The sequence below is a fragment of the Melopsittacus undulatus genome, chromosome Z (assembly GCF_012275295.1).
Source record: "Melopsittacus undulatus isolate bMelUnd1 chromosome Z, bMelUnd1.mat.Z, whole genome shotgun sequence".
Lineage (NCBI taxonomy): Eukaryota > Metazoa > Chordata > Aves > Psittaciformes > Psittaculidae > Melopsittacus > Melopsittacus undulatus.
In genome coordinates, this window is record NC_047557.1 from 83503458 (window position 1) to 83528001 (window position 24544).

The 24544-nt window shown below is 47.3% G+C and overlaps 1 protein-coding gene across 2 annotated transcripts in view; it reads right to left on the reverse strand.

Annotated features, from left to right (window-relative positions):
* Positions 1 to 24544, reverse strand: part of GNAO1 (G protein subunit alpha o1) — a 145976-nt gene that overhangs the window by 25565 nt on the left and 95867 nt on the right. For both annotated transcript variants that reach the window (XM_034072936.1, XM_034072935.1), the window contains exon 4: positions 20445 to 20605. In XM_034072936.1, the coding sequence (XP_033928827.1) occupies positions 20445 to 20605 (161 nt within the window). The remainder of the gene's footprint in view (positions 1 to 20444; positions 20606 to 24544) is intronic.

Here is a 24544-nt window from a genome sequence, read left to right on the forward strand (position 1 = left end):
CAATTACCCTTGCCTTTGATGTCTGCCTTTATGCTGGGAGTGCAGCAAATGACAAAAACAGCTGCAAACTGGCCAAAGGATTTGGCACCACAGCAGCATAGTGATGGAGGAGTTCTTTACTGGAACTGCTGCCTTCAACCTGCGATGATTTACTTGTGAACAGCAGCATCATTTGAACCCCAGGCCCTGTGCTGGGATGTCAGGGGGTTCTCAGTCTTACGGCTTGCAGTCTATAGCTCTTCCACGTGGTGTTCACTGGGCTGCCTAACAACAAATTAGCTCCGGATTAGCTGCATACAACCTGTCTCTGAGGTTTGGAAAGCCTCACTTCCCTTCACATTGTTGTCTATGGAGGTGATGGTACCACATGTGCCTGGCTCCACCTGAGTTACTCTGCAGGATTGGAGATGTGAGGGAGATTAGCAGTAGTGACAAAGGAGTGCTTATATACCCAACACTCAGCCTGTCTGGACTTCTGGTGACCTGAGTTCTGTGAGTCCGGTGCCTCTGTCACTCCCATGCCAACACTTCCAGCCCAGCTCCAACACATTTTCTCTTAATTCCCCTCTTCATCTCTTTCCTCATGTCTAGTCTTCTCCACCATTCTCCATGTGTTTCTCAATGACTTAGATTCTTTTAGTTGCCTGGGTCTGCTTTTTGTCTGCTCATGGTAGTCTCGATGAGGGTCAACCATCCATTTCTGTGAAGGTATACAACATTTTCCATGCTGTTTTTGAGGCTGCATTCCAAAACTGTTTACTCCTCTGTCTGCTCTCTCTGGAATTTCTACTATCTGGGGCTGCAGCAGATATTTTTTTCCTCCCAGAGTTGGCTGCACTGAGGGGGACCCCATCAGTGCATGCACCCCATGAAGTTCAACTGGAGAAGTGTGCCACGTCATGGCTGACATGCTAACATCCAGCTGAATGGGACTGGGAAGCTCTGGCAGGCTGCTGTTTGGATGCTAAACAGCTTTTAGCTGCTGATTCTCCTTGGTTCCTGCTGGAGGTATCCCAGAGGCCTCATCTGGTGCTCCCTGCCCATGCTGCTTGTTTGGACCCGTTGATCTCCTGTTGGTAAGCTTGAGCCAGTGGAGGATGAGATGTGTTGGGGGTACTACCTCTTTGGGAACAAGGAAACCCAAGTATAGGCAAACTGTTACATGTGGTGCTGGATGACAACATTCCCTTTGAACTGCAAATCTCACAGCCAAACTGTTGCTGGAGATAATTAGTTGTCACAGCCAACAGGCTCCACAACACTTAATCCCCTCAGAAAGTGGCATCTGTTTAACCAGCAGAAATAAGAGCACTTTGGAGGCCTCAGCTCTGCCCCAACATATAATCTTCACTGCACAGTGCTGGCATCTGAGCTCTTACCACTTCCCAGCTCCAGGGTTTGCCCACTGGAGTGGAGGCATATTTGAAATGACACATCATCTTTTATTTGCAGCCTGCCTTGCTCAGGGCTTGCAAGGGTTAAGAAGAAAGGCTAGAAGAGGTTTTTGAGTGCAAGAGCATTTTTAGTCCTGAGCCAAGCAGCTCCATTACTGCTTATGCCTTTTATCTTACATGCTTTGTGCTGAAGCAGATTGCAAGTTTCTGAGTCACCCAGTTTATCAGGCTCAGGGAGGTGAAGCCCAACTATATTATGGTGCTAAAAGCAAAAATGCACAAGAAATGGCATTTCCTAAAACGAGGAAGATGATCCCACCAAAGTGCGGCCACGAAAGGCAGATGTTCTGTAAAGACTAGCTGGTACTGAGAATCTTCACACAGTAATATTGAAAATAAGGAGTAAATGTAGTTTCTTGTGCCTTCATTTGCTGTTTCCAACAGCATGTGGTAGCACCACTGTTGATGCCAGAGACACTGCACAGAGAAAGGGCTGATGTCAGAGTTGTCCCATGGGAACAGACCAGCAGCAGCAGCTTACGTGCAGTGCGTGGACAACGACCTCTCCCCAGGCACTCTGCTACCACAGGAACCTTCTCCTAGCATTGTACTGCCTATGCCAAAGGCTCTGCTAGCTGCTTCCTTGGATGAAGAAGTGTAGCTGAGGCCACAGGCTGTGGTCAAAGCTGGATACCTGTGGCAAAACTCACACAGATGCATATTCATGTCTGCTGAGGTTAATGGCAATCAAATGGTTAAACAACGGTTGGGTTTTTCTTGCCTCAGAGGTGACACCTTGGCAGTGTTTTTGCAGGCAGCATCCAGCTTGCACTGTGAAACCTGAGGTGCTCACGTCCTCAGTGCTCCACAAACAGCAGCCACAGCCTTGGACTTGGTCTGAGGCAGGCAGAGGAGTGGAAACTTCAGGAGAGCAAGTCTGGAGACAGCAGCATCTTCTCAGCTGCCTCTCTGTCCTGTGGTCCTGCTCTCTGTCCACGTCTCCTCTGTGAAAGAAAGGCCACGCATGGGATACTCCAGCCTCATTCTGTTGTCTTGGTTGTGTCTGATTGAAAGAGCAGATTCACATTCATCAATGGATGCAGTTGAGTCACCACCGGGCAAATTTTTACTCCATATAAGAGGTTCTCAAGGGTCAGCTCCAACATTGTGTCCTGGCAAATTATGAGTTTTTAATCAAGGCTGTCACAAGCATGATCACCTCATCTAACTCCAGACATTTATGTAGACATGTCTCCTTCCTAGTTCATGGATGGAAGGCTATCTGCATCCAAGCTTGGCTTGTACTTCAGCTTCTTTCTTCCTTTCACTAATGACCACACAGATCAACGTACATCTAGCATTAAAACCACTTATTATCTAGTGACTGTAGAGTAAGGATTGTGAGAATAAGCATGAACTCACAAAATGTCAATAGTGACTTCACAACAGCATAGTAAATTGTCCTAGTAACTTCTACCAGAAGAGACAAAACATATAGGCATTGCTTCTCAAAGGTGTGCATCAACTTGGTATGGCTATGAGGGCACTCTGAGCTGGGCAAACACCCAGAGGATGTGGCACCAAAGAGTTTTTCCTGCAGATGCCACGCCCAGCTCTATTTGCTGTTTTATTTTAGGCGAAAGGGAGAAATAAAGCACAGCCCACTCTCAGAACCCAGCACTCATCCAGCACACACAGATCTTTAAACAATCACCAGCTATAAAAGGCTAGAGAAGCAGACAAGCAAAGCCATAATGTCCCTTCAAAAATCAATCCTCCCTGAGGGTGAGGAGCAAGGCATGCTTGCATGCACAAGGCCCTCCCATTTTCCTCATCAAAGCCAGACCAGTGTCACATACTGCTGCTCAGGCACATCCAGGTAGGTTATGGCAGGCAGAAGAGACTCTAGAGGAGAAGGAATTCAGCTAAGAGGGCAAGAGCATCTTCTGGTGTTTTCTGAGCCCAGCCCAGAGAATGGGAAGGTCTTGGGAATTCACTTCTGGACTTTGGGCAATGTGTTTTGTGTTTCTGGCTGTGTACCCCTCTCAGCCAGTCCTGCCTTAATGGCCATCACATGAATTACACAGCAGTCAATTCTGTCCTGCTGCTGCTCCTGGCAAATCTCATCTCACTTCCTACCAGATGAAATATGAGCAGGGCCACTCCCTGGTTTCCCTTCCCTAAATCCAACCAGCCACAAGCCACTTCTGGTGCCAGCTTCTTGCAGGCTGCTAACAGCCATGCAATAGTCACCGGGCCCAGAGGTTACTGGGTTTGTTTTCCTCAATGAACTCTGTTGGCTGCCCTGGGTTTTCATTATTCTCCATTGGGAAATCAGGAGGAATGTCCCTCCTATTAAAGGATCAAATTCTAATTAAGATCTAAAAGTGTCAAATTTTGACAGAAGGGATGCTGCGTTGCATAAGTTTGGTTTTTTTTTTTTCCTCCTGCACCGAAGCAGGGCGGTGCAGGGCTTGTGCATCAAGATCAACTTGACAAGTTGATATTAATACTAATGATAGGCAGGAGGAATGAACAAAAGCAGGTTGGAGTTTAGCTGCCCTAGTTAGACTTGCAGTTTTCCTAGGAAAGCAGATGTGGGCTCATCTTTCTGCATTTGTTTGAAGTTTGAAAACTGGATGGGATGTGAGAGGAGATGACGAAGATTTTCCTTTTTTTTTAACATATTGGAGCCCTTACAAAAGAGAAACACAGTGTGTCTGGATGAGATCAGTGACCTACCTAGCTTAACTAATGTCCAACAGCAAATGTTGAGAGGAGTACAAATTCAGGGCAAATATGCAATGCTCATTTTTCCCAGTCTCCACTACTTCAATGGATAAAAGAGTTTCAAAGAGAAGGTTGATAGTTTTATATTTATTACCCACCAACGACTTTTTTTCCAGAATTTTGTCTAATTGCTTTTTGAAGCAATGTAACCTTCTAACAGCCACATCTGCAGTAAGGAATTTCAGCTATCCTGTCTGTGAAAAACTGCCTCTTCGTGGCTTTTAAACTGCCACATCAGAGTTAACTTTGTTAACCACTCTATGGAACATCTCTGCTCCCTCTCCTCCCTATTCCCACTTGTTCCTCTGTAGACCTCTCTGTAGATCACTGCACATCCCCCATGGAGCATGTCTGCTCTGCTCCCGAGACATTTCTGCATGGGAACTCTTCAGAGCCTTTCGTTACACCAGGAAGAGGTTTTCCTCATCTCCTGGATCCTAACCACGCAATACAGGATCTCCTGGATGGGCATCCATTCCCCTGGATGGTGAAAGAAGGGAGCCATGACTGCCTTGCTCTATACATAATGTTTGCTTTACAGACACTTAATATAATGCTACTTGGAGAACTGAACAGTTTAACATCAGCTCCCTCAGAGCTGTGGCATGGGCAGATCTGGTGGTTTGCCAGCAGTGTTGTAATCTCTTCTCGAAGTGTCCTCATCTGTGCAATACCACTGTTTACATAAAGCTGCTGTGACTTGAAGCACTGTGTATCGCAGAGCTGCTGACCACAGGGCATCCTCATCTTTTTGTTTTATAAGCAGAAGATTTTTACAGAGGCTGGCTCGATCCTTCCAGCAGTGCTATGAGAACCCGAGCCCACTGGGATGATGCATGGCTCAGGCCATGCAAGGTCTTCTCTCCTGGTGGCCCTGCATGCAGGTGACCTCTGCAAGCCAGCGCAGGCACAGGGGCTAAAGCAGAGGAAATCTCAAAAGCTCTTGCTTTATGTAAGCCTCTGCTTCTTCCCAATGACCAGCCCTGAAGGACAGTAACTGAGCTGGAGAAGGGAGGAGGCCTGGTGGGACTCAGAACCACCCTGGAAGTGAGCAGGATCTATGCCTAAACCTTTACGCAACAGAGTAAGTGGGTTTGATGTATTTTTTATCTTTAGGACTGCTGTTCTAAACCTGCTGACAGTGGAGCTGACGGCTTTCTATACTGTAAAAGAAAAAAAGAAGAAAGGAAAGAAAAGGAGGGGCTAAAAATAAGCTGTGGGGAGTTTGGGATAATGAAGGGCTTGTTCTGGGAAGGAGCCCTGAGCAGAGGATGCAGCCTCCGCTCAGCCCAAATGGAAGAGATGTCAAGAGCCACAGCTAACCATGTCCCACAGTGAGCACACTGAGCTGGCTCACCCCAGTGCTGCTCACATCCCACAGCAGCCAGTTCAGTTCGGCCCCAAGGCCATCTCCTGAGCTAATTACTCAGAATTATGCCAACCCTGAAAAGCAGACACCACAAATGACCCAGCCCCACGGACTTTAAGGTTTTGATGAGCCACTGGCCAGAGAGATTCATCAGGGTGCTAACAAAGGACCAGCACATCTATTTACACACTTGTGGCAGTAGGGGAAGCAGCATCAACATTTTAACATCTCCATTTCTAGGCTGGAAGGAAAAAAAGACAGCTGCAGCAGTACAGTTCTTGTAGTGCTAGGTGTCTGCCTGCAGCAGAGATAGCACTGGGGAGGGATTCAGATCTAATGCTGTGAAGGAAAGTGTTAGTTAATGAGAACTGTGCTCTGGTATCAAGTCACTAGAGGATGCCCATAGCTGGATGACAGAACAATTACAATGAGTGGGGTGGGTCTGTTGGGAGCTGACTTCAATTTGAGGCCCTGTTTATCCACTCACTGTGATGAGGAAGATGGATTGCTAGTGATGGAGTGGGAATCATGTTTCTGGATCTCCCCATCTGTTCATTGTCCTGACCTATTAGCAAGCTATGGGGATTTCTGATTTCAAATCCCATTTAAGCATTACTGCTAGAAATCATGGGTACCAAAATCAGCCAGTGCTCTGTTGTGGACATATGTGACCCACAGATAGCAAAAGCAAACCCAGGAAGTTCTACCTGTGGCATACTAGAAATGTCTTAGTCATCCTAGACATCCTATAGTTGTTTGTCTTGGGTGTGTGAAACTTGTGCTATGCAAACGGGCTTTCTGGTCCTTCTCAGCAGTTGTCAGGCTGAGGCTCCTCTGAGAACAGCTTTGCTTGTGGTATTGCAGCAGCCTGGTTTCAGCCCAGATATAGAAGCAGAAGACATGTATGGAGTTTCTCATCCCTTTGGAAAACACTCATCCAATTAATTATTAGGAGATCTGTTTGTCATATATCAACTTAGCGGGATCATTCCCACCAGGGAATGCTGTCACCTCGGTCAGGCTGTGCCAGTGAGACATCCTGCTCATCACCCACTTTTCCTCTCTCTCTCTTCTATGGGTATGAGCAACCTCAGAGAGGTCTGTAATTTAGCCCCTGTCACCACACAACCACTCATGGAGGGTTAGGCTCCTGCAGCTCACCAGGCAGCGGCCTGGGTTGCTCTCAGGTCTCTGCAGGAGTGGGCTGATCCTTTTGCTCAGCTGAAGATGCATCAGGGATGTGTGCATGATAAAATCAGTTTGGGATACTCCCTACAGAACAGCCTGGCCACAGAGCTGGTGTGGCTCTGCAGGAGATGAGCGCAGGACACCATCCCAAGGTGTATACTCCATCAGGGCTGTGGACAGCTACTGTCCATCCACTTGAGGTTGTGCAGAGGCCTCTTCCTGTGCTCTGGGGACACGTTCCTGCCAGAAGCAGGCTCTACTGTCTGCCCATGCACCTGCCAGTGACCACGTCTCTTGGGAGTGATTTGCAGGCCAAACTGCTGCAGTAAATCAGGTGGGCAAACCAGGAGTCCCAGTCTGCTGGGTGGGAGAAGTTTGAACCAACCCAGGAGCACTTCACTTCCAGTGGGAGCATGAAGCTGGCCCAAAGCAGGGTTAGGTCTGAAAAACATCAGGAGTTCTTCCAGACAGCATGAACTTTATTGCTGGTAACTGCTTTTGCTGAGCTTCCTCTTGGCTGCAGAAGGGGAGGAAAGCATCTTGAGCAGATGTTTGGTTAGGCAAGCATCCCCCTTGCCCAGGCCACGCTTTTGCACTCTTTGCTGCTGGAGCACCTCAGCTCTTGCTGAGCATGATTGATGTGTCCTCCCAACCTCCAACTGGAGTAGGGAAATGCTATTAATCACACTTGCTTTAGGAGGAACAGCAGTATTAAAGGGATAGATCACTTGCCTGATGACATGATGGGAAGTCTGTGATGGCACTTGGAAGTCACTTTGAGTTCCCTAAATCGTAGCCAGGAGCTTTAACCACCAGGCCTTTCCATACTGAGTTTTATAACCCTTAAGCAATATTCTCCCATGCTTTTAATAGGGACTTTAGTAGGGTCAAATCAAGCAAGGGTGGTAGACATTTGCTAGCCTATTATAAGAAAGAAATCTATTCCCTGCATAAAGGGCAGCCTTTGAAATGGTGTTACAACTTATAATTAAATAGTAAGTTAAACCAAGAATTTTAATAGAGATAAAGAAATGCTTTCTTTTTTCCCTTGTGAACAAAGAAGGTTGAAAATGGATGCTGTCATGTACTTTTCTGCTCCATCCAATATGATTTCATGCATTCGCATATGGATTTTGATGAGTTCTGCGGACTAATGGCGCTGTATTTAAACACAAGCTAAGCAATAATTACAGACACATGCAAGATTTATTCATCTGGTAGCACTGTACCAGCTGATGGAAGGATCAGCCATATCCAATCAATGTTTGAAGCTTCCCAAAAGAAAGAGCAAAGTGAAAACAAAATAACTCCCTGAATCCCAGGAGTGCCTCCTTATGTCCATACAGGGAAGGCTGCAGGATGGGACTGGGTCATAGCTACACTGGTGCTCACACCAGGACTTCCCTTTGCACACCCATATATGTCCTTCATGTGGGGGTCTTCTTCATGTGGTCATTGCATTATACACTGGGGCTGATGAGATTTGCTGCATAAGTAAGTAAAGAGGAGGAGGATGAGCAGTGTGGAGGAAGGGGCTAGAGAGCAGGCAGCCAGCATTCCCTAGGCACCCAGACCTGCAGGGCAGGGACCAGTGTGATGTGTAGCATGGAGGGAGCCTCCAAACCGTGGACGTGAGGAATGTGGTTCTGTTGTTATGGGCACACATGCCAGGAGATGCAAGGTAGCATGTTTAAGGCAGATACTGGATTTTGTCTAATTTTTCTTCAGGTTTTCCCTGTTGATGTGGCTGTATATCTATATAGGAGCTCTTCCCTCTGGAGCAAAGCTGCTTGCTCCATGCTGTCACTGCTACATACCCTGAGGAGTCAGGGAGTCCCACTCCGGAATGCTCCTTGCTGGGACTTCAGGCAATGTATCAGTGCTAATCCTACACACAGATTTCTCATCAAGCTGGTGAAAAGCAGCAATGCATGAAGTCAAAGACAAACCCACAGCTCTCCCATGTTCTGAGGCAAGGGAAGATAAGGAGTGGGATGAATGGACTGACCTAGGTGGAGGCAACTCTTTCATACATTCACACAGGTGCCTGCACAGAAGTCAGGGAAATCCTTGGTAAGATAAACATGTCATATAGGTGACCTCTCTGCTTTTAGCACATTTTCTATTTACTACCAACTTTTTAAAGACAATGCTCTTAAGCCTGCCCTAGTGATTGTGGATGTCTGAACAAACAGCAGGAATGAGTCCTGCCTATGTGCTCCACTTCAAAGGATGCTGGGAAGCACAGGCAAGTAGGAAACCCCTCCAGGCCTGGCCAGAGAGCAGACGTAGGTAGGAAGAGGTTGCTCAGGCGTGTGGCTGGGGTGTCCTGCACTGAAAGCTCCTCTCTGTCACCTTCAAGACTGCATGCAGGTGGCACCTGCTCAAGACTGGATCATGACATGCAGCTCTTTACCATGGGTGTGAAAGATGCTCTTCCATCCTTAAGGGTGGTTAAGGGCAGGATACAGGTAGTTGAACTGCTGGGTAGAAATGTGTAGCTTTATCTGCCAAGATTATTGGTAACTTCTGTATTTGTGCCATTTCTCTGTTTACGTATTTCAATGCAGTGAGATACTCCTCTGAGGATTCCTTCATGAGAAGTTGCTGCTTCCAGCGTTCGTTTAATTTGCGCAGATTTTTGCCTGGACTCTGTTCCCAGTTCTCAGCTCTCAACAGCTGCTAGCTTCTGTCAGACTCCTTTCTCCTACTTCTGCCCATTGTTCAGCAAACTCCCTGGTGCAGTATTTCTCATGTTGGGGATTGCAACACTGTGGAACTAAAAATGTTTAAACTGACATTAATGCTGCTCAATAGAATGTACTGACTGGCATTTTCCTGAGCAAGGCTTTGGAAATGGTTCTTATGCTGTTACCAAACCTTACGTATCAAGAGCAATACTGAGGGACTGGGAAATGCTTATATATGGCATTACAAGTGCTGTCAGAGCCTCACAGCTACAGTGACTGCTCAAGGGGGTGTTTCATGGCCTTGGACTATGATTTTAGAAAACCAAATTTCTTTTCAGTGTTGGTGCTCCCAGCAAACCTGCTGCTCAGCACTGGGGTGGCAATGCAGCCCAGGAGGGAATGGGTTACAGTGAGGCCAAGTGCATTATAAATTGGACTAACTGCCAAAACCCGAGCTGATGCTTCCTTGGCGTGGCTCCATGGTGCAGTGTGAACCTGGTTTCTTCCTTCCCTGTATCTCTAACTTCCTCTCCCAGCAGCATAGAGAAGGTGCTGCCTAAAATCTAGGCTCAGCACCATTTCTCCTCTTTCTCCCCAAAAATTCATCTCCAAAAGAGACTCCAGGAACCTCTGAGGTGGTGCCTTCTCCAAGCATTCAAGCATTTAAATGAATTCAACATATTGGAGGTGGGAAAAGTGTAAGCAAAAAGATTTTGGCACAAGGATGGGTGTTTGCTCTGCTTTACTCCAGCCCCCTTCTGCTCTGAACTGTGCTCTTAAGAACAAACTAAGCAGCCTTGCATGGAGCCTGTGCCTGCAGAGTGGAGTGAGTGTGTGGCCATCCAAAACACCCCATGCAGAATTACCCTGAGAGCCTGAGCAGAGGTTGCTGGGGCTCAGGGGGAATTCACAAGGTTTTCTGATGGGGGCTGCAAAATAGAGGAGTTGAGGGTTTGGATCTGTTACACTGGTGGTCTGAAGGCAAGGAATATAACTGCAGAAGGTGAAATAATAGTTTGTAGACAGTCTTGGTGTTATTTTTACTCTAATAGGTAATGTAACAGGTATGGGTGAATGGATTGACACAGACCAAGCACTGAGTGTGTGTGTTGCAGGGGACAAGATGGAAGGAAAGAAAAAAGATAACAACAGGAAGAGGTCAAAAAATCTGCCTAAAGTATATCAGGCCCACTTGGTGGCTGGGCTCATGCCTGGCTTGTACATGCGAGCAGCACATGAGGCAGTAACGCGACATCATCATGTTTGGCTGCCTTCAGTTCTTCTGCCAGAATCAATGATCATCTCACCAGCATGTGCTTTGAAAAAACAGGTACAAGCCCCTTGTCAGGTCTCCAAGACAGGGAAGAGGCAGGAAGGGCATCCCTGGCATTAACCCAGCACTGGACTGGGAGACAGCCAGGCAACATGTTCCCCTTCTTGTTCTGCTGACTGCAAAGCCAGAGGCACTGGGCTGGGGAGCAGCCGTGCCTGTGGCTCTCTGCAGGGCTGATGGAACCACAAGGGAAAGCACAGCCCTTCTTGTGGGCCCAGAGCACTGCCTGCAGCCAGAGACCCCTGGTGCTGGGTTCCACAGAACCCTAGAATGGTTTGGATAAGAAAAGACCTTAAAGCTCATCCAGTTCTAACCCCCTGCCACAGGCAGGAACACCTTCCACTAGAGGAGGTTACTCCAACCCCCATCCAACCTGGCCTTGAACACTGCCAGGGATGGGGCAGCCACCACCTTCTCCAAGACACCCTGGGTACGCACCGTGTGCATTGCACCAGCCATTCCAAACACGTGCCTGTGCTGCTGAGCCTCTGCCACATGTTCTACATAGAGAAAGAAACACCATATTTCCCCCTTCACCACCTAAAAAAGCAGTAGGAAATCAAGAGCTGGTAGTTGAATATTGGTTCAGAACTTGGCCTGGATAAGTAAGAAACAAAGTGGTGTTTGCTACAGGGCTAATTAGATCTATTCAACCAATTAGTCTGTGGAATGATCTGTGCCCAGGGCTCCCTCAGGTCAATCCTGGATGAATGGTGGGACTCTGCTCCTGTGGGGCTCACCCACCCTTCCCCATCATGCTCTGCCCATCTGCCCAGCCCTGCAGGTTGCTACCTCACTCCACTGCTGCCTTTGCTGCTCTTGCCACCGTGTACATCAGCGTCTCACAAAATAGGAATGTGTTTATTGTTCACACTGGGGAACCAAGACAAGGAGCTTTAACCTGTTGACCAGTGGGCACAACAGGCTCCATTCGTGAGCACAGCTCCGAGTGCTTCATCCCCATCATTGCCAGGTCCTGTGACTTTATTGCAAGTGTCACAATGTTTGCTAGTTTTTCTTTTTATTAAAGCCTCAGCCCCTCAAGGCTGGATAATAGATGGACTATTCGCTTAAGGAAATAAAAAAGGATTTTTCAGCTCTCCTGTTCACAGACAAAAGGCTTTAAAATATAAGCTGAAGGGCTTATGAAGCAGCAGATAAAAGCAATTTTCCAATGGTTGTCTTAATATATATTGAAAAACAGGGGCTTTTTAACTAAGTTCATGATTGGCTTTGGATTCAACTCCTAATCTTAAACACCTGAATGTGGGGATACTGCACTGCTCCCCCTCTTCAGCATGGGCTGCACCCTGAGGGAAGGCAGAGGGGCATGGCAGTGGCTATGCAACTTCAGCAGTCACTCACATGCTTTTTGGGCTCTCTTGTGCCCTGGGGCCTGGCACAGCACATCCCCTGAGCAGAGGCAGGACAGGGGGGAGAGTGCTGATGGATTTGTAGCTCCTGGGGTTGGGGAGGAGAGTGTTGCACTGAGAAATGCAGGGCAGGGAAAGGCTGGTGGCTGTGAGAATTGGAAGGAGGGGAAAGGGAGATAACTACACTCAATGGAAAGGTGTTATCTGCCCTGCCTGACAGTGCTTGTCCTGGGCTGGAGTGGCTCCTCCTGAGCTGTGCATCTCATGGTTGATGGCAAGCAGCTCTGCCTAATGTGCTGCTGTGTGCACTCTGGACTGCAGCAAAGTCCTTTGCAACCTCTCCCTTTGAACGGGGGTGGTTTCTGGTATAGGACCCAGAAGGAGGAAGGGGAGAGGGCAGATGACAGATATACAGCATCTTCCTATCACACCATGGCCACTAGTGCCTTGACACCCATGTGGAAGTTGGCTTACTCCATCCTGGACCCCAGCTACGAAGAAATTCTGTAAGAATCCTGAAGAATATCTTTGATTCTATAATAAATTCTTTACTGTGAGGGTGCTGAGGCACTGGAATGGATTTCCCAAAGAAGTGGTAAATGCTCAAGGCCAGTCTGGACAGAGTTTTGGTTGACATAGTCTAGTGTGAGGTGGTTGGAACTGGGTAATCTTAAGGTCCTTTCAAAACCCAAATCATTCTCTGATTCTGTAATTCTTTAAATTCCCATGTTCCTGCCACTCTTTGCCATTTAAGGATTTCAAACAAACAGCAAATACGTCAGGAAACCACGTGCCACCACCACACTTGCCTCCCAGCATCACAGATGGTGCCAGACCTGATACCAGGTGTGTGAAGAGCTGTGGCACGATGGTCTTCTGACAGCCTGTGGAATCAAGAAGCTGAGCAGCCACATGTGCTGCAGGGGGACAGGGCTCAAAGCCCCTGGTGAGAGATGAGCTGGATGCAGGCTAGCTGGCATAATGCAGGAATTACCCACACAGAGGGACATCTGTTTTGCTAGAGCTACCTGATTCCCTAAGGAGCTTGAAACAGCAATAGGACACTCTGAGAGCCTCACTGGCAGGAGACAGCCCATCTCCTGCCCTCTCCCCTGTGAGTGCTGCCCTTGCAGGGCAGGCTGGGACAGTGGAGCTGCGAACATGTGGTGTGCCAGACTGCAAGGTGCAGGACGCTTGGGCACCCTGTCTCTGCAGGAGAGGAGAAGCAGGAGTTGCAGCTTTCCAGGAGATCCTGACCTTGCCAGCTCTAGAGCCACATCCCTGCACTGCCATCCCCCAGCGTGGGAAGGAGGCTGGGTTGAAAGGTGGGAGACCACAGTGATGGGCAAGCTGCAGGACATGAGTGCTGCCTGCTGAAGGGCAGAGCCCATGGGAGAGGGGGGCTGTGGGCAGCAGTAGGGGTAAGCACTGAGAAAACAAACTGAATGGAACAAAACTACCTCAGCTCCAAGCCTTGGTGGCAGCTTGCCTGCTCCAGCTGATTTTGTAAGGACGTTTCAATCTCAAAATACACAAATAGCCAAAAAAAGTCAAATCATTCTGTATCAAATCTGCCATCCACAGCTCTCTGCAAGGCAGGAATATGTCAGTAGGCAATGAAAACAGATTATCCAGGGTTCAAGACTGTGGTTCAGCAGGTTTCTTTGGGGGTGTATGCCCTGTGATGTGTTTATCAGTAGCAATGGCTGCTCTTCACCTCTAAACAACATGAGAAAAAAAAAGATTGTTCCCAAATTCTGGCAGTGTCCTTTTCTCCAGGCACCATGAACTGGCTCCTGCCCTTTTGGATGGGAGCTTTGCCAAAAATGGGATAGCCCTGACTGGTATTATGGGTCATTAAATAGCAATTTATTTAGTCAAGATGTCAAGATTTTAGTGATTGTCAGACCAAAGACAACATTGTTAGGATATGACACAGCAATGAAGAATGGCAAAGATGTAGCAGGTGCTGCTATGTCTTTGTCCCCAAGGACTGAACTACCTAACTTCTCTGCTCCTCCCTGTCCTGCAGTCTGTACCCCTTGGGTCTCTTCAGACTGATCTTAAGACTTTGGGGGCATAAAAAAGGATTAGGAGGGGAAAAACAATACCATACATCCAGTTTCACCTGCAAGAACTGTATCTAAACTGCTGAGTTTTAGTGGAGCTGGCTGCAGAATTTGTTATTTCAGATGGAAAAGCAGCAAGCAGTTGAAGCCTTTCTGCTTTTCTGGATGTTTCCACATTGTTGGGTACTGGCACAAGCTCTCACTTAAAGCTCTGATTTAAAGCTTTCCATGGCAGAAGTTAGGTGGGGGGGGGGGGGTAACAGCATCTCAGATACCTTCACACTAACCACGAGGGGATTTAGTCCTTCAGAAACCAGGTGTTCACAAGGGACAGGACCTCCTGCTTTTCCCTCTCCTTCATTTGCTCTAGAGTTTGCATGAGCTCCGGATAGGAAATGTGTTTTTGAGACAGCTTTCCCTTTCCTTGATGACTTGCATGTGTGGCTTGGAAGGTTAATGGGGAAAGCCTGCCTCTAGGACTAGGTTTTAATAGGAGAGAGCAAGTCTGGTGGTAGCCTCCCCTGTGCCGGCGTGTGAGAGGGACCAAGTGGGATTATAACAAGCATTATAACAAGCAGCAATGTCTTATGATGGAGTCCTGCAGACCTCTGCTCCCCCTGCTTTTGAGTTTTCTGGTGAGGAAGCTCAGTCCTCAGGCTCTCCTGGCAGTGTTTGGTGGGATGGGAAGGTGAGAACTGCTTAACACCCACCTTCAAGATCATGTGATGTGGTCTCTGCCCTGCTTTGGGCTAACAGAGGCAGTCCCTGGAGACATTGCACCTGGTTTTGGTGAAAGTGAGTGTCCAGGAGGATGAAGACTGAGGGCAAGATGCTGGAAAACATCCAGCTGACTTCAAAGACATCTTTCCTCTTGTGCCCTTCCTCCAGCTCACACACTGCCCTAGGAGCAGCCATTGAACAACAGCAGTTCCTTAATTTCTGAGGATAAGAAAGCCTGGGACCTGAACCAAGCTCAACCCTGCTAGGCAGTAACAAGCTGATGTTTGCTCCTGTCTCCCCCACCATGCACTTAGCAGAAGCAGCCCTACTCCAGACCTGGCACCAGCAGACATTGCCGAGCTGCTCTTCCATGGAAATCTGTTTGCATCTCATTTGTGGGAACTGAGCAATGCTGGCGATTCCAGTCAACCAGCTCTGGCCTTTATGAGCTGTTTTGTTTTGCTTTTCATAGGATGAACTCAATTATTCAAAGCTGCTGGGCATATTTACTTACAGGAGTAAGTTAAACCATAAATTCAGACAAATGTATCTACAAATGTATCTATTGATGCATTTTCCCTTTCTGCTTTATTGGCAGATGGGCTCCAAAGCACAAAGGTGGGCTGTTCAATAAACAATACAATGCAAGTTATCCCAATTAATTGGATTGTTCAGTTTCTGCTGCTACTCCCTCCAATTAAATGCAAGGGAGTGCAAGTGATAGGCACAAGTAGGACAGGCATGCAGAAAACCATAATCTAATGCAGAATCTGTGATAAGAAAATGGAATCTATGTACCTGACAGTAATAGTAATGCAAAACCTTGACCTATCATTTTTCTTTCTTCAGTCTGAGAGAGCTAGCAACAACTGCAGCTCGTTAAAACAGACCATGTCCTGCCAGTCATGTATAATGCCCATGTCCTGCAAGTTTTGTGGTCTTTTATCATAGAGCTGCATGGTCCTGCATGGCTAGGAACAGGGACCGCAGCCAACCCTGAAGACCTCTCTTTCAAACCTAGTGTCATGAGAGAAAGCAAGGGGAAAATAAGCAAAGACAAACTCAAAAATGACTGGATTGGATCTCTGAAGTTCTTCTGGACCAAACCCCCTGTTCAAAGCAGGGCCAATTTCAAAGTTAAATTCAGTTTGTAAGTTAGCTCAGGTGGCTCAGTGTGGAGTATTTCCAAGGACAGAGATTTTACAGCCTCTCTGAGCATCGTGTTCCAACGCTGCCTCGTCAGGCTCACTCTGGAAGCTACTCACCACATTACAACAGCATCTGGCTCTACTTCCTTAACTGTTTTCTTGATGCAAAGTGTGTTGTTGGCATGTGGGATGCAATAAGTAACAGTAGAGAAGTGACACCATCACGCAAAAACAATTCATTTGCAAGGAACAGATCTGAAAACAGTCCCACACAAGACAGGGTGATAAGGAAGGCACTAAGGTATTTTATTCTGCGTTTGGTCCTGCTTTTCCATAAGGCACTACCAGAACTGTTCTGGAAGATGGAGTGACCAAAGTGTTGTCCAGTTTGGGCTTGGTATTCGGCACAGACTTGAGACGTCAGGGCTGCACTTAGCTATGGTAAAGCAGCAGGTGCAATTGCATCTCTGTTTTCAGCAGTGAGGTTTGTATCCCCCTCCAGAGGCATCTCTCCCTCCCTTCACCCCCTACGGAGAGAGCCAAAGACAACAAGTTTCCTAGCCCTGACACCTCTGATATGTGTGAAGATGGATGGGTTGAATGCAGGCCTAAAAATATTTTACATTTTCACGGTAGTTTCACAGCCCTGGTATTATCAAATGATCTTTCAGTGTACTTGGAAGCAGGAGAATAACTTGAGATGGAGTCTGGCTTTTTTGTGTCTGTGTACTTGCAAACTGTCTCTGCCTACACATCTTACAGGGCCTGCTCCTGTTTGGATATGCACATGGAAAACCAATGGTTATGTGGATGCTGTGTCTGCTCCATTCCCCTCCTTCCTGAAGTTTTGAGGCCGCTCAAAGCAGGTCCCCAACCCTGTGTGGGTAAGCTCAAATTTGCCCTATGCACTATGCTCCACTGACCAGGCTAGTTAGGAACTACAAGCCAATTTTAAAATCTGAACAAAAGTAGGAGATTAAGGAAACCAGCTGGAAGCCTCCATTTTGCTCATTTTGAAAGCAAAATGTGGGTCACAGATGTGCTTCCACAGGAACTGGCTAAAGAAGAAAAAGACATCAGCAGTGCCCAGAGTCTTTGATGATCAGAGGTAGATTTAGCTCCCAGGCATGGAGACAAGAAAGAGGAGATGAAGTAGGAATAAAAACATAATCAAGAGATTAGGAATGTGGAACTCAACCCACCCATAAATTTGCCTTAGGGAATGATGAAAAAATGCAGTAATGAAAAAAGATGAAACCAACTGCTCCCTCTTACTCTCTTCCCTTCTCTTTCTGTCCTTATGGTTTTATTTTTTGCAGTACAAGACACAGGAGGCCCATTACAAAACCTCCCCTCTTCCTCAGCCATGTTTTTTTCTTTGCAAAAGTGCTGCTTTCTACTGTTCCTTTGCAGTAGATATGAAATCCTTGCTAAGGACAGGCTGACTTTAAAGCCTAAAAGCTTTGCAAGAAAGTCCACATCAGTAGGCAGGTGTGCATGGGAGAGTAGAAAGCAATGCACTCCTGCCCATCTCTTATAGAAGGGACAGTACTCACTTCCTGTTTAGGCTAATACAAAATATTACATCTACTGTCAGTGAAATCAGTGCTAGACTGGTATGAGCTGTGCTGCTAGCTCTGGCAGGCTGTTGATTAGTCTGTGACTTGGTCTCCCAGGGACTGGAACAGGCCTGTGGTTTGAGCCATTAATAAAACGTCAAGGTAAAGCACTGACTCGGAGAAGCCCAAATGGTGGTTCCTTAGAAATAGCCAGGCAGTGGAGTGGGTTCTGAAAAGCAGTCAGTGGATGGTTTCTGGGGTGAAGGGAAGTGCCTGAACCACTCCTGAAGGTCCCACCTATGCTGGCAATGACAGGACATTGTCACTTGGTGCCTCTGGGCTTTGTGACATGTACTGAGCAGCCCTGGAGTGCGATATCTGTCTCCTGCAGCAAGCTTCCCTCCTGCCAACAAAACATCAAACCCTGTGGCTTAACAGCAAGGGAAGCCACAAGTAAGAATGATGTTAGTCCAGTTTTTCAAATTCTGGGGAACTTCAGGTTCAGCTTCCTAAATTCAGCTCCAACTGAAGACACATTTTGTAGTTGCTAGTGTTTAAAATCACATTTCAGTGTCAATAAAGATAAGCCCTTTCCCGTGGGGGGAGGGGGGGAGAAGTGGCAGTGGGGTGAAGGGGGAAACATAGAAAAAATGTCACAAATCTTTCACTCATGCAGAATTAAAACAACCTCAAAGCACTGAAGGATTAAATGAAAAATATGACTCTTTTCACTGGTGTCCACTGGGTGTGAATAAATGCCAACTGAGCTCTCACATCACCATCTGGTGTGATGGCACCAAGGCCTCGAGGTACAGCAGGACACGTTACACTGCCCTGCCATGGGACAGCATCACTGCTTCTGGGCACAGAACCACGAGAGGCTCCCAGATGGCAGCAGGTGCCTAAATGTGAAGGAACTTGTTATCTTCAGCTTCACCATCTGACCTAGCCCAGAGAAAATAGGTGTCCAGCCACAGCATGACTTAAGAGTGTAGTGAAGGAGAGGCAGTACAGCCCTCCCTTCTCAAGGAGGATTCCTTTTGCTGGGCTACAACTGCACACTGGTATTGCTGTGAATACCACAGCACAGAGCCCCCTTGGTTGATATCTAGAAACTGCTAGTGGTTTCAGAACTCTTGTTGATGAGTTGCCCAGCAGCTGATCACACTGGGAGGGCTCTGCTTATTATTTTCAACTGCTATCTCACATGGAAGGAAAATCAAAACACTTTCCTCAAAGTAATTGGCTCTAAAATAATTGAAGAACTTTCCACAAGGTTGTAATGCAATTAGGACTGGCATTTCATATAATTTATATCTCTAAAGGTATGTTTATGCCATCAAACCCTTCTTCTGTGAGGCAAAAAAAATTGCTGGCAAGATAAGGATAGGTTTGTTATTACAGGCAATGAAGTACAGATGAAACATGAACGTCCACCTAGAAGTGATTAAAAGGCAGCATAATGTCAGGATCAGCACTGAGATGTAGTTGCTTTTGGTGAGAAATGGCTGGGTGGGATGCTGTGACACCAACTACACATCTGCAGCTTTCTTATTTGGTTTTTGGTCAGTGCCAAGAGATGTGTCATCACCCTCCTTCTCCTGCAGCACCACAGGAGCAGAAAGAATTCTGCACTCCCCAGCTGCCCTACCAGCTTTGATGGGAGAAGCTCGTGCAGGCTGGGGATGATCAGGCCCACCATACTGAACAAAACCATCAGCCACGCCAGTGCTTGGGTTCATGTTATGACAGATATCCAGGAAAACCCTGCACAGTGATGCCAGACAATTGAAACACACAATAACAACTCCCAAAGTGTGTGAGTCAGATGGTGAACTTGTTGACATGGGGTAATGTGAAAGCCAAAAGCATAGATGTAGCACTCCCCTGTCACCATCTGGGGAAGCCTCTATTTCCCTGACTGCCAAAGGGTCCAGGGTATAAATGGGGAAAAGACCTCTCTGTGCTTGCTTGTTCCTTATGCTCATACTTAACTATGTTAGTGACTACTGCCAAGACACAGTACAGGGCCTTGCGATGTTTTGCCTGACTCCTACAGATGCTGCAGTTGAAATTATGAAATGAAAAGCTTTAGCCTCCTTGCCTAGGTGGAGGCAAACAGACTGGACGAATTACCATTAGAAATGGTTCTGAACCGAAACTGGGGAGGCACTCGACATTTCTTCAGAGCCAGAGCAGCCATTTATAAGTAGATGTCCTGTCCTTATAATCACAGAATCATAGAATAGTAAGGGTTGGAAAGGACCTTAAGATCATCTAGTTCCAACCCCTCTGCCATGGGCAGGCACACCTCACACTAAACCATGTCATCCAAGGCTTCATCCAAACCGGCCTTGAACACCGCCAGGGATGGAGCATTCACAACCTCCTTGGGCAACCCACTCCAGTGCCTCACCACCCTCACAGTAAAGAACTTCCTCCTTATATCCAGTCTAAACCTCCCCTAAGTTTTAACCCACTACCCCTTGTCCTGTCACTACAGTCCCCAATGAAGGGGGAAACCAGCATCCCTATAGGCCCCTTCAGATACTGGAAGGCTGCTATGAGGTCTCCATGCAGCCTTCTCTTCTCCAGGCTGAAGTTTGGAAACCTGGTCTTCAGGTCATGGACCTGACCCCAGACTGGCTATAGGGGACTTGAATGTCCTGCCTGACCCTTTCTACCTTGCAGCAGCCTGTGACACAACACACATCACTGTTTGTAAGCAGAATCACGTTCAGATCCACTGCTATGAGGTCACTAACTTTAGTTACAACTTCAACGCCAAAGACTATGGACAGGGATACTCACTATTGGGCCGAGTCATTAAGCTGATATTCTCGGGACCGGTTGAAGCATTCTTGGATCCCAGAGTCTGCCCAGAGTCTCATCATAGCTGACAGCAGCTCTGGAGAGAAGGGCTCTGTGTCCTCCATCCGACTTACAACATCGCAGACCATCTTGGCATCAGCCTGCAGAGAAAGGAAAAGAGAGGTCACATAGATGCTTAAGGGAGAATTGGGAGTCAGAGATTTCAGAAACATCTCATGAAATTGCAAGGAGTAAAGAGGCTGCATTTTGCAGCCTTTAGGATCCACACCATATGATCAAGCAGAAGGGGAAAAAGGAGGATGGAACAAGAAAGCCACAAGGAAAGAGATTATTTGTGCAATCCACCTCACATCAACAAATACTTCTATTCAGCAGCCAAACCTGTTGGCACTGTGGATGTGTGGAGTTTCTGGGGAACAGAAAAGAAGTCATCTATGTACAAGGACATTTTAAATTGTTAGCAAAGGGACACATATTGTGCAGTGATGCCTGGTTTAACTTTGCTGAAGTAGGGGCCATTTGTATCACAAAGGACATCAGAAAGACTCCAGAAACAACTATTTCAGATGCTGAACATTTCTCCTGAACAACTATTTCTCCTGAAATCTTGTTCTTTGCTCTAGGCCCCTGCCACAGGTGCTAATTCATGGTAATACTGAATACCTTGGCTGGCTGTCTTGCTTTATGACTCACAGGGAGAGGAATCTCCCATGGTTAACGAGTATGGTGGTGAGTGCTGGGCCAGCTGGCTGCTTGCAGATGGAATCTTTTTGGGTAGAAATATGTGAGTTGCTGGAATGGTAACTTTTCCTAACACAACTGAGGTCTGGAAGATGCCTCAGATTTAGGATGGGAATGTCTAGACAGACTCGGAACATTGAGTTCATTCCTGCTGTAATAGTCCCCAGTGGCTGATGCATCCATTGTTTGCAAAGCAGGACACCCAAATTCATGTCCCCCTCTGCCTGCTTTGTGGTAAGTGGATCTCTCACATTCCACACCCCCCAGGCTCCAGGAACCCAAGGGATGTTGACTAATCTGCAGTTTTTCTTTCATGACTTTGGATATGTTGGAGTAGTCTCATATTTCTACCAGCTGAAAAAAACCCCCACAATTGTTACTGCTGTAATTAATGGAAAAAGTGGAGCTCTTATTTGTTCTGGTTTGTTCAGCATGGAGAAAAGAAGGCTCAGGGGAGAGCTTAGAGCAGCCTTACAATACCTAAAGGGGGCTTATTAGAAGTCTGCAGAGGGACTTTTGACAAGGGCCTGTAGAGACAGGAAAAGGAGAAATGGTTTTTAACTAACAAAAGAGAGATTGAGATGACCTCTTAGGCAGAAGTTCTCCCCTGTAAGGGTGCTGAGGCCTTCGCACATGTTGCCCAGAGAAGCTGTGGCTGCCCCATACCTGGTAGTGTTCAAGGCCAGCTTGGACGGGGCTTTGGAGCAACCTGGTCTAGTGGAAGGTGTCCCTGCCGGTGCAGGGGGTTGGAACTGAATGGGCTTTAAGATCCCCTCCAACCCAAACCATTCTGTGATTCCTTATGTGTGCTTACAGCAAAGCAGTGAAGACAACCACCTTATTACCTTTTCTCTTGTCTGAGATAGAACCCATTCTTGGATAAATGCAGGCGTAAGTCTTCTCACAAAGGGGAGAGTGGGCAGTTCCCATGCTTTGCTGTCACTGTCCCATGGACAGACAACCCCCCTTCATCACAGTAAAAGACACCCACAGCTGAGCATGCAGCTCCTGGGGAGCCCATGCACTACCTGCTAGGGAGCAGCTCCTACATCATTCCTGGCTACAACAGGCTCTGTCCTGTTCCTCTGCCCTGCCAGGTGCTGCTGCTGCTCCTGGCTATTCCTCAGTTCGCAGCTATGATGGGAACAACCCAACTGCTGAACGGGTTGCTCTCCCTGGGTACTGCTAGAGCACTGGGTACAAGGTGTTACAGGTTTTGGGACAAAGCAAGCAGATTATTTCTTAGCTCATGGGTGCAATTACAAGTAGAGGAGTGCCAGTGTTGGACAGCACCACATTAACCTAATTGCATTGGTGGGAACAATGAGGTGTATGGCATGGCCTGCATGGATAGGAGCAAAACTCCTCTGCTGCCTTTTGTTACTGAGTATTGAAATTATTGAAAAGTTACAGAGCACCAAATTAGTACAGACTGAAGCTGGTGGAATTTCAATGCTCAGAGAAAGAGCCTCAAGTCCCCTAAACATCTTTATGGGCTGAAGAAGTCTGTAATGTATGGAGACACCATTCCATAAAATTTAATAGGGTGGAGTCTCTATGCTTTGAAGACTTTATGTTCATAAATTCTTTATTGCAGAATACTTAACTTTTGCTGCCCAGGATTCCTCCTAGCCCTCTGTACAGACTCTGCTTGTTCTGGAGAAATAGTGTTGATGACTCACACCTCAAAGTCAAGACAAACGAAGAACCTTGAGTTCAGTTAATTTCAAAAGCTTGTTTTCTGCCCCGGAGTGCTTTGTGAGCTCAGTGAATATTCATAAATCATCAGTACAGTTTGCCTGTTCTGCTGGAGCTGATATTCTGCTCTTTTCACAGACTCTACATAACACATGACCTGCTAATGGCCGGTCTGCTTGGGATGTGCTCTGGCATAACCTCGTTTCTTGTGCATGGGTGGTGCACTAAAGCATACATGCCTTCAGCTAGGAAGGGAGGAGGTCCTTCTTATGTTATCTTGACTGCTGGGGGGATTATATGTATAAATCACAGATCTGTCCCCCTGTCTGTGATCGCAAAGCACGTATGAATCTCTCCAGCTGTTATAGGCAGCACATGGGCTTTTTCTGAGCTTTGCAGATTTAACTGCAGGCTGCTTTCTGCGAAGCATCAGAAAGAACAGCACGGCCATCTCATTTCTGTGCTAGGAAGTAGCTGCCTCACCATTTCCACTACTGAGAATTGTGTCAGGCCCATGATTTAAAATCCACAGCAAGAGGGTTTGAGCAAAAGACATGGATGAACAGCAGTGAAAGGGCAGAACAGGAGTGACCAGGGACAGGCACCTCTGGCTGCAGTTACCAGGTAGGTCTGCTTGGGCCAGAAGTGGGGCTGAGCTTGAAGGACAGGAGGTTATTTTGGTACATGCTCCTCTGCAGTCACCGGAGATCCTTTCTGGGGATGGGAGAGCTGCCCTCCTGCAGTGCAAGCAGCTGTCTGCAAGGTAGGCTGGAGCGAGGAAATGGCTCACAGGGAAGTTTATTTCTACTGTTGAATGCAAATAGAAATATTTCAGTCTGAAGTTCTATTTTGCAGAGTGAACCACTGAACTCTCAGTTTTACAGACCCAGGAAAAGAAGATGAGGCGAGTATTTCTGAAAGCACTCCCCGCTCCCCGCCAAGGATGAAGCCCCTTTGTCAAGGAGCATGGGGCCATCCAGGAGTTCAGGCATTTGTGAGATGATTTAACGAGCAATTAAGGATCCAAGAAGAGAAGATCCCCCTTTCTTTTCTCACTCTCCAGGCTGCATCTCAAGCTGGGAATGACATTAAAATCTCCAGCCCCCCCTGGGCTCAGCAGGTAGATTTTTAAATACTGCCTGATTGACTTTTCCCTTGCCACCTCCCTTGAGTCTGGTGCTTCTGCTTTTCCTGAGGTGAGAGGAGCTGAGCCTCCTGCCACGCTCTGCCTCTGTACTCAAGCCAGCAATTAAATAAAGCAAAACAAACCAGACCAAACAGCCCCCCAGCTCGGCCTTGCAGCTCCCATCCAGCAGGGCTGTCGTTAATGAATATCACAGTGGTATTTCAGCTACCTTGGGAGCTAAAAATAGGCAGTGCTCTGCCCCTGGAATTGCTGGAAAGAGCCATGGAATGGTGAAAGGCTGCTTCCTCCATTACTGCCTCTGCCTTCCCCCAGCTGCTCTGTCTCCCATGCCCTTGGTACAAGCTGGCTGGGAGGAGGACATGGGGTTGGGCTGGTCTCCTTCAGGCTGGTTCTTAACTGGAAGGCACATCCAAGCCCATCCCCGCAGCGATTCCACTGCATCCTGGTGTCATTTCCCAATGGCTTGCATTTTCCATAGCAGGACAAACCTAAA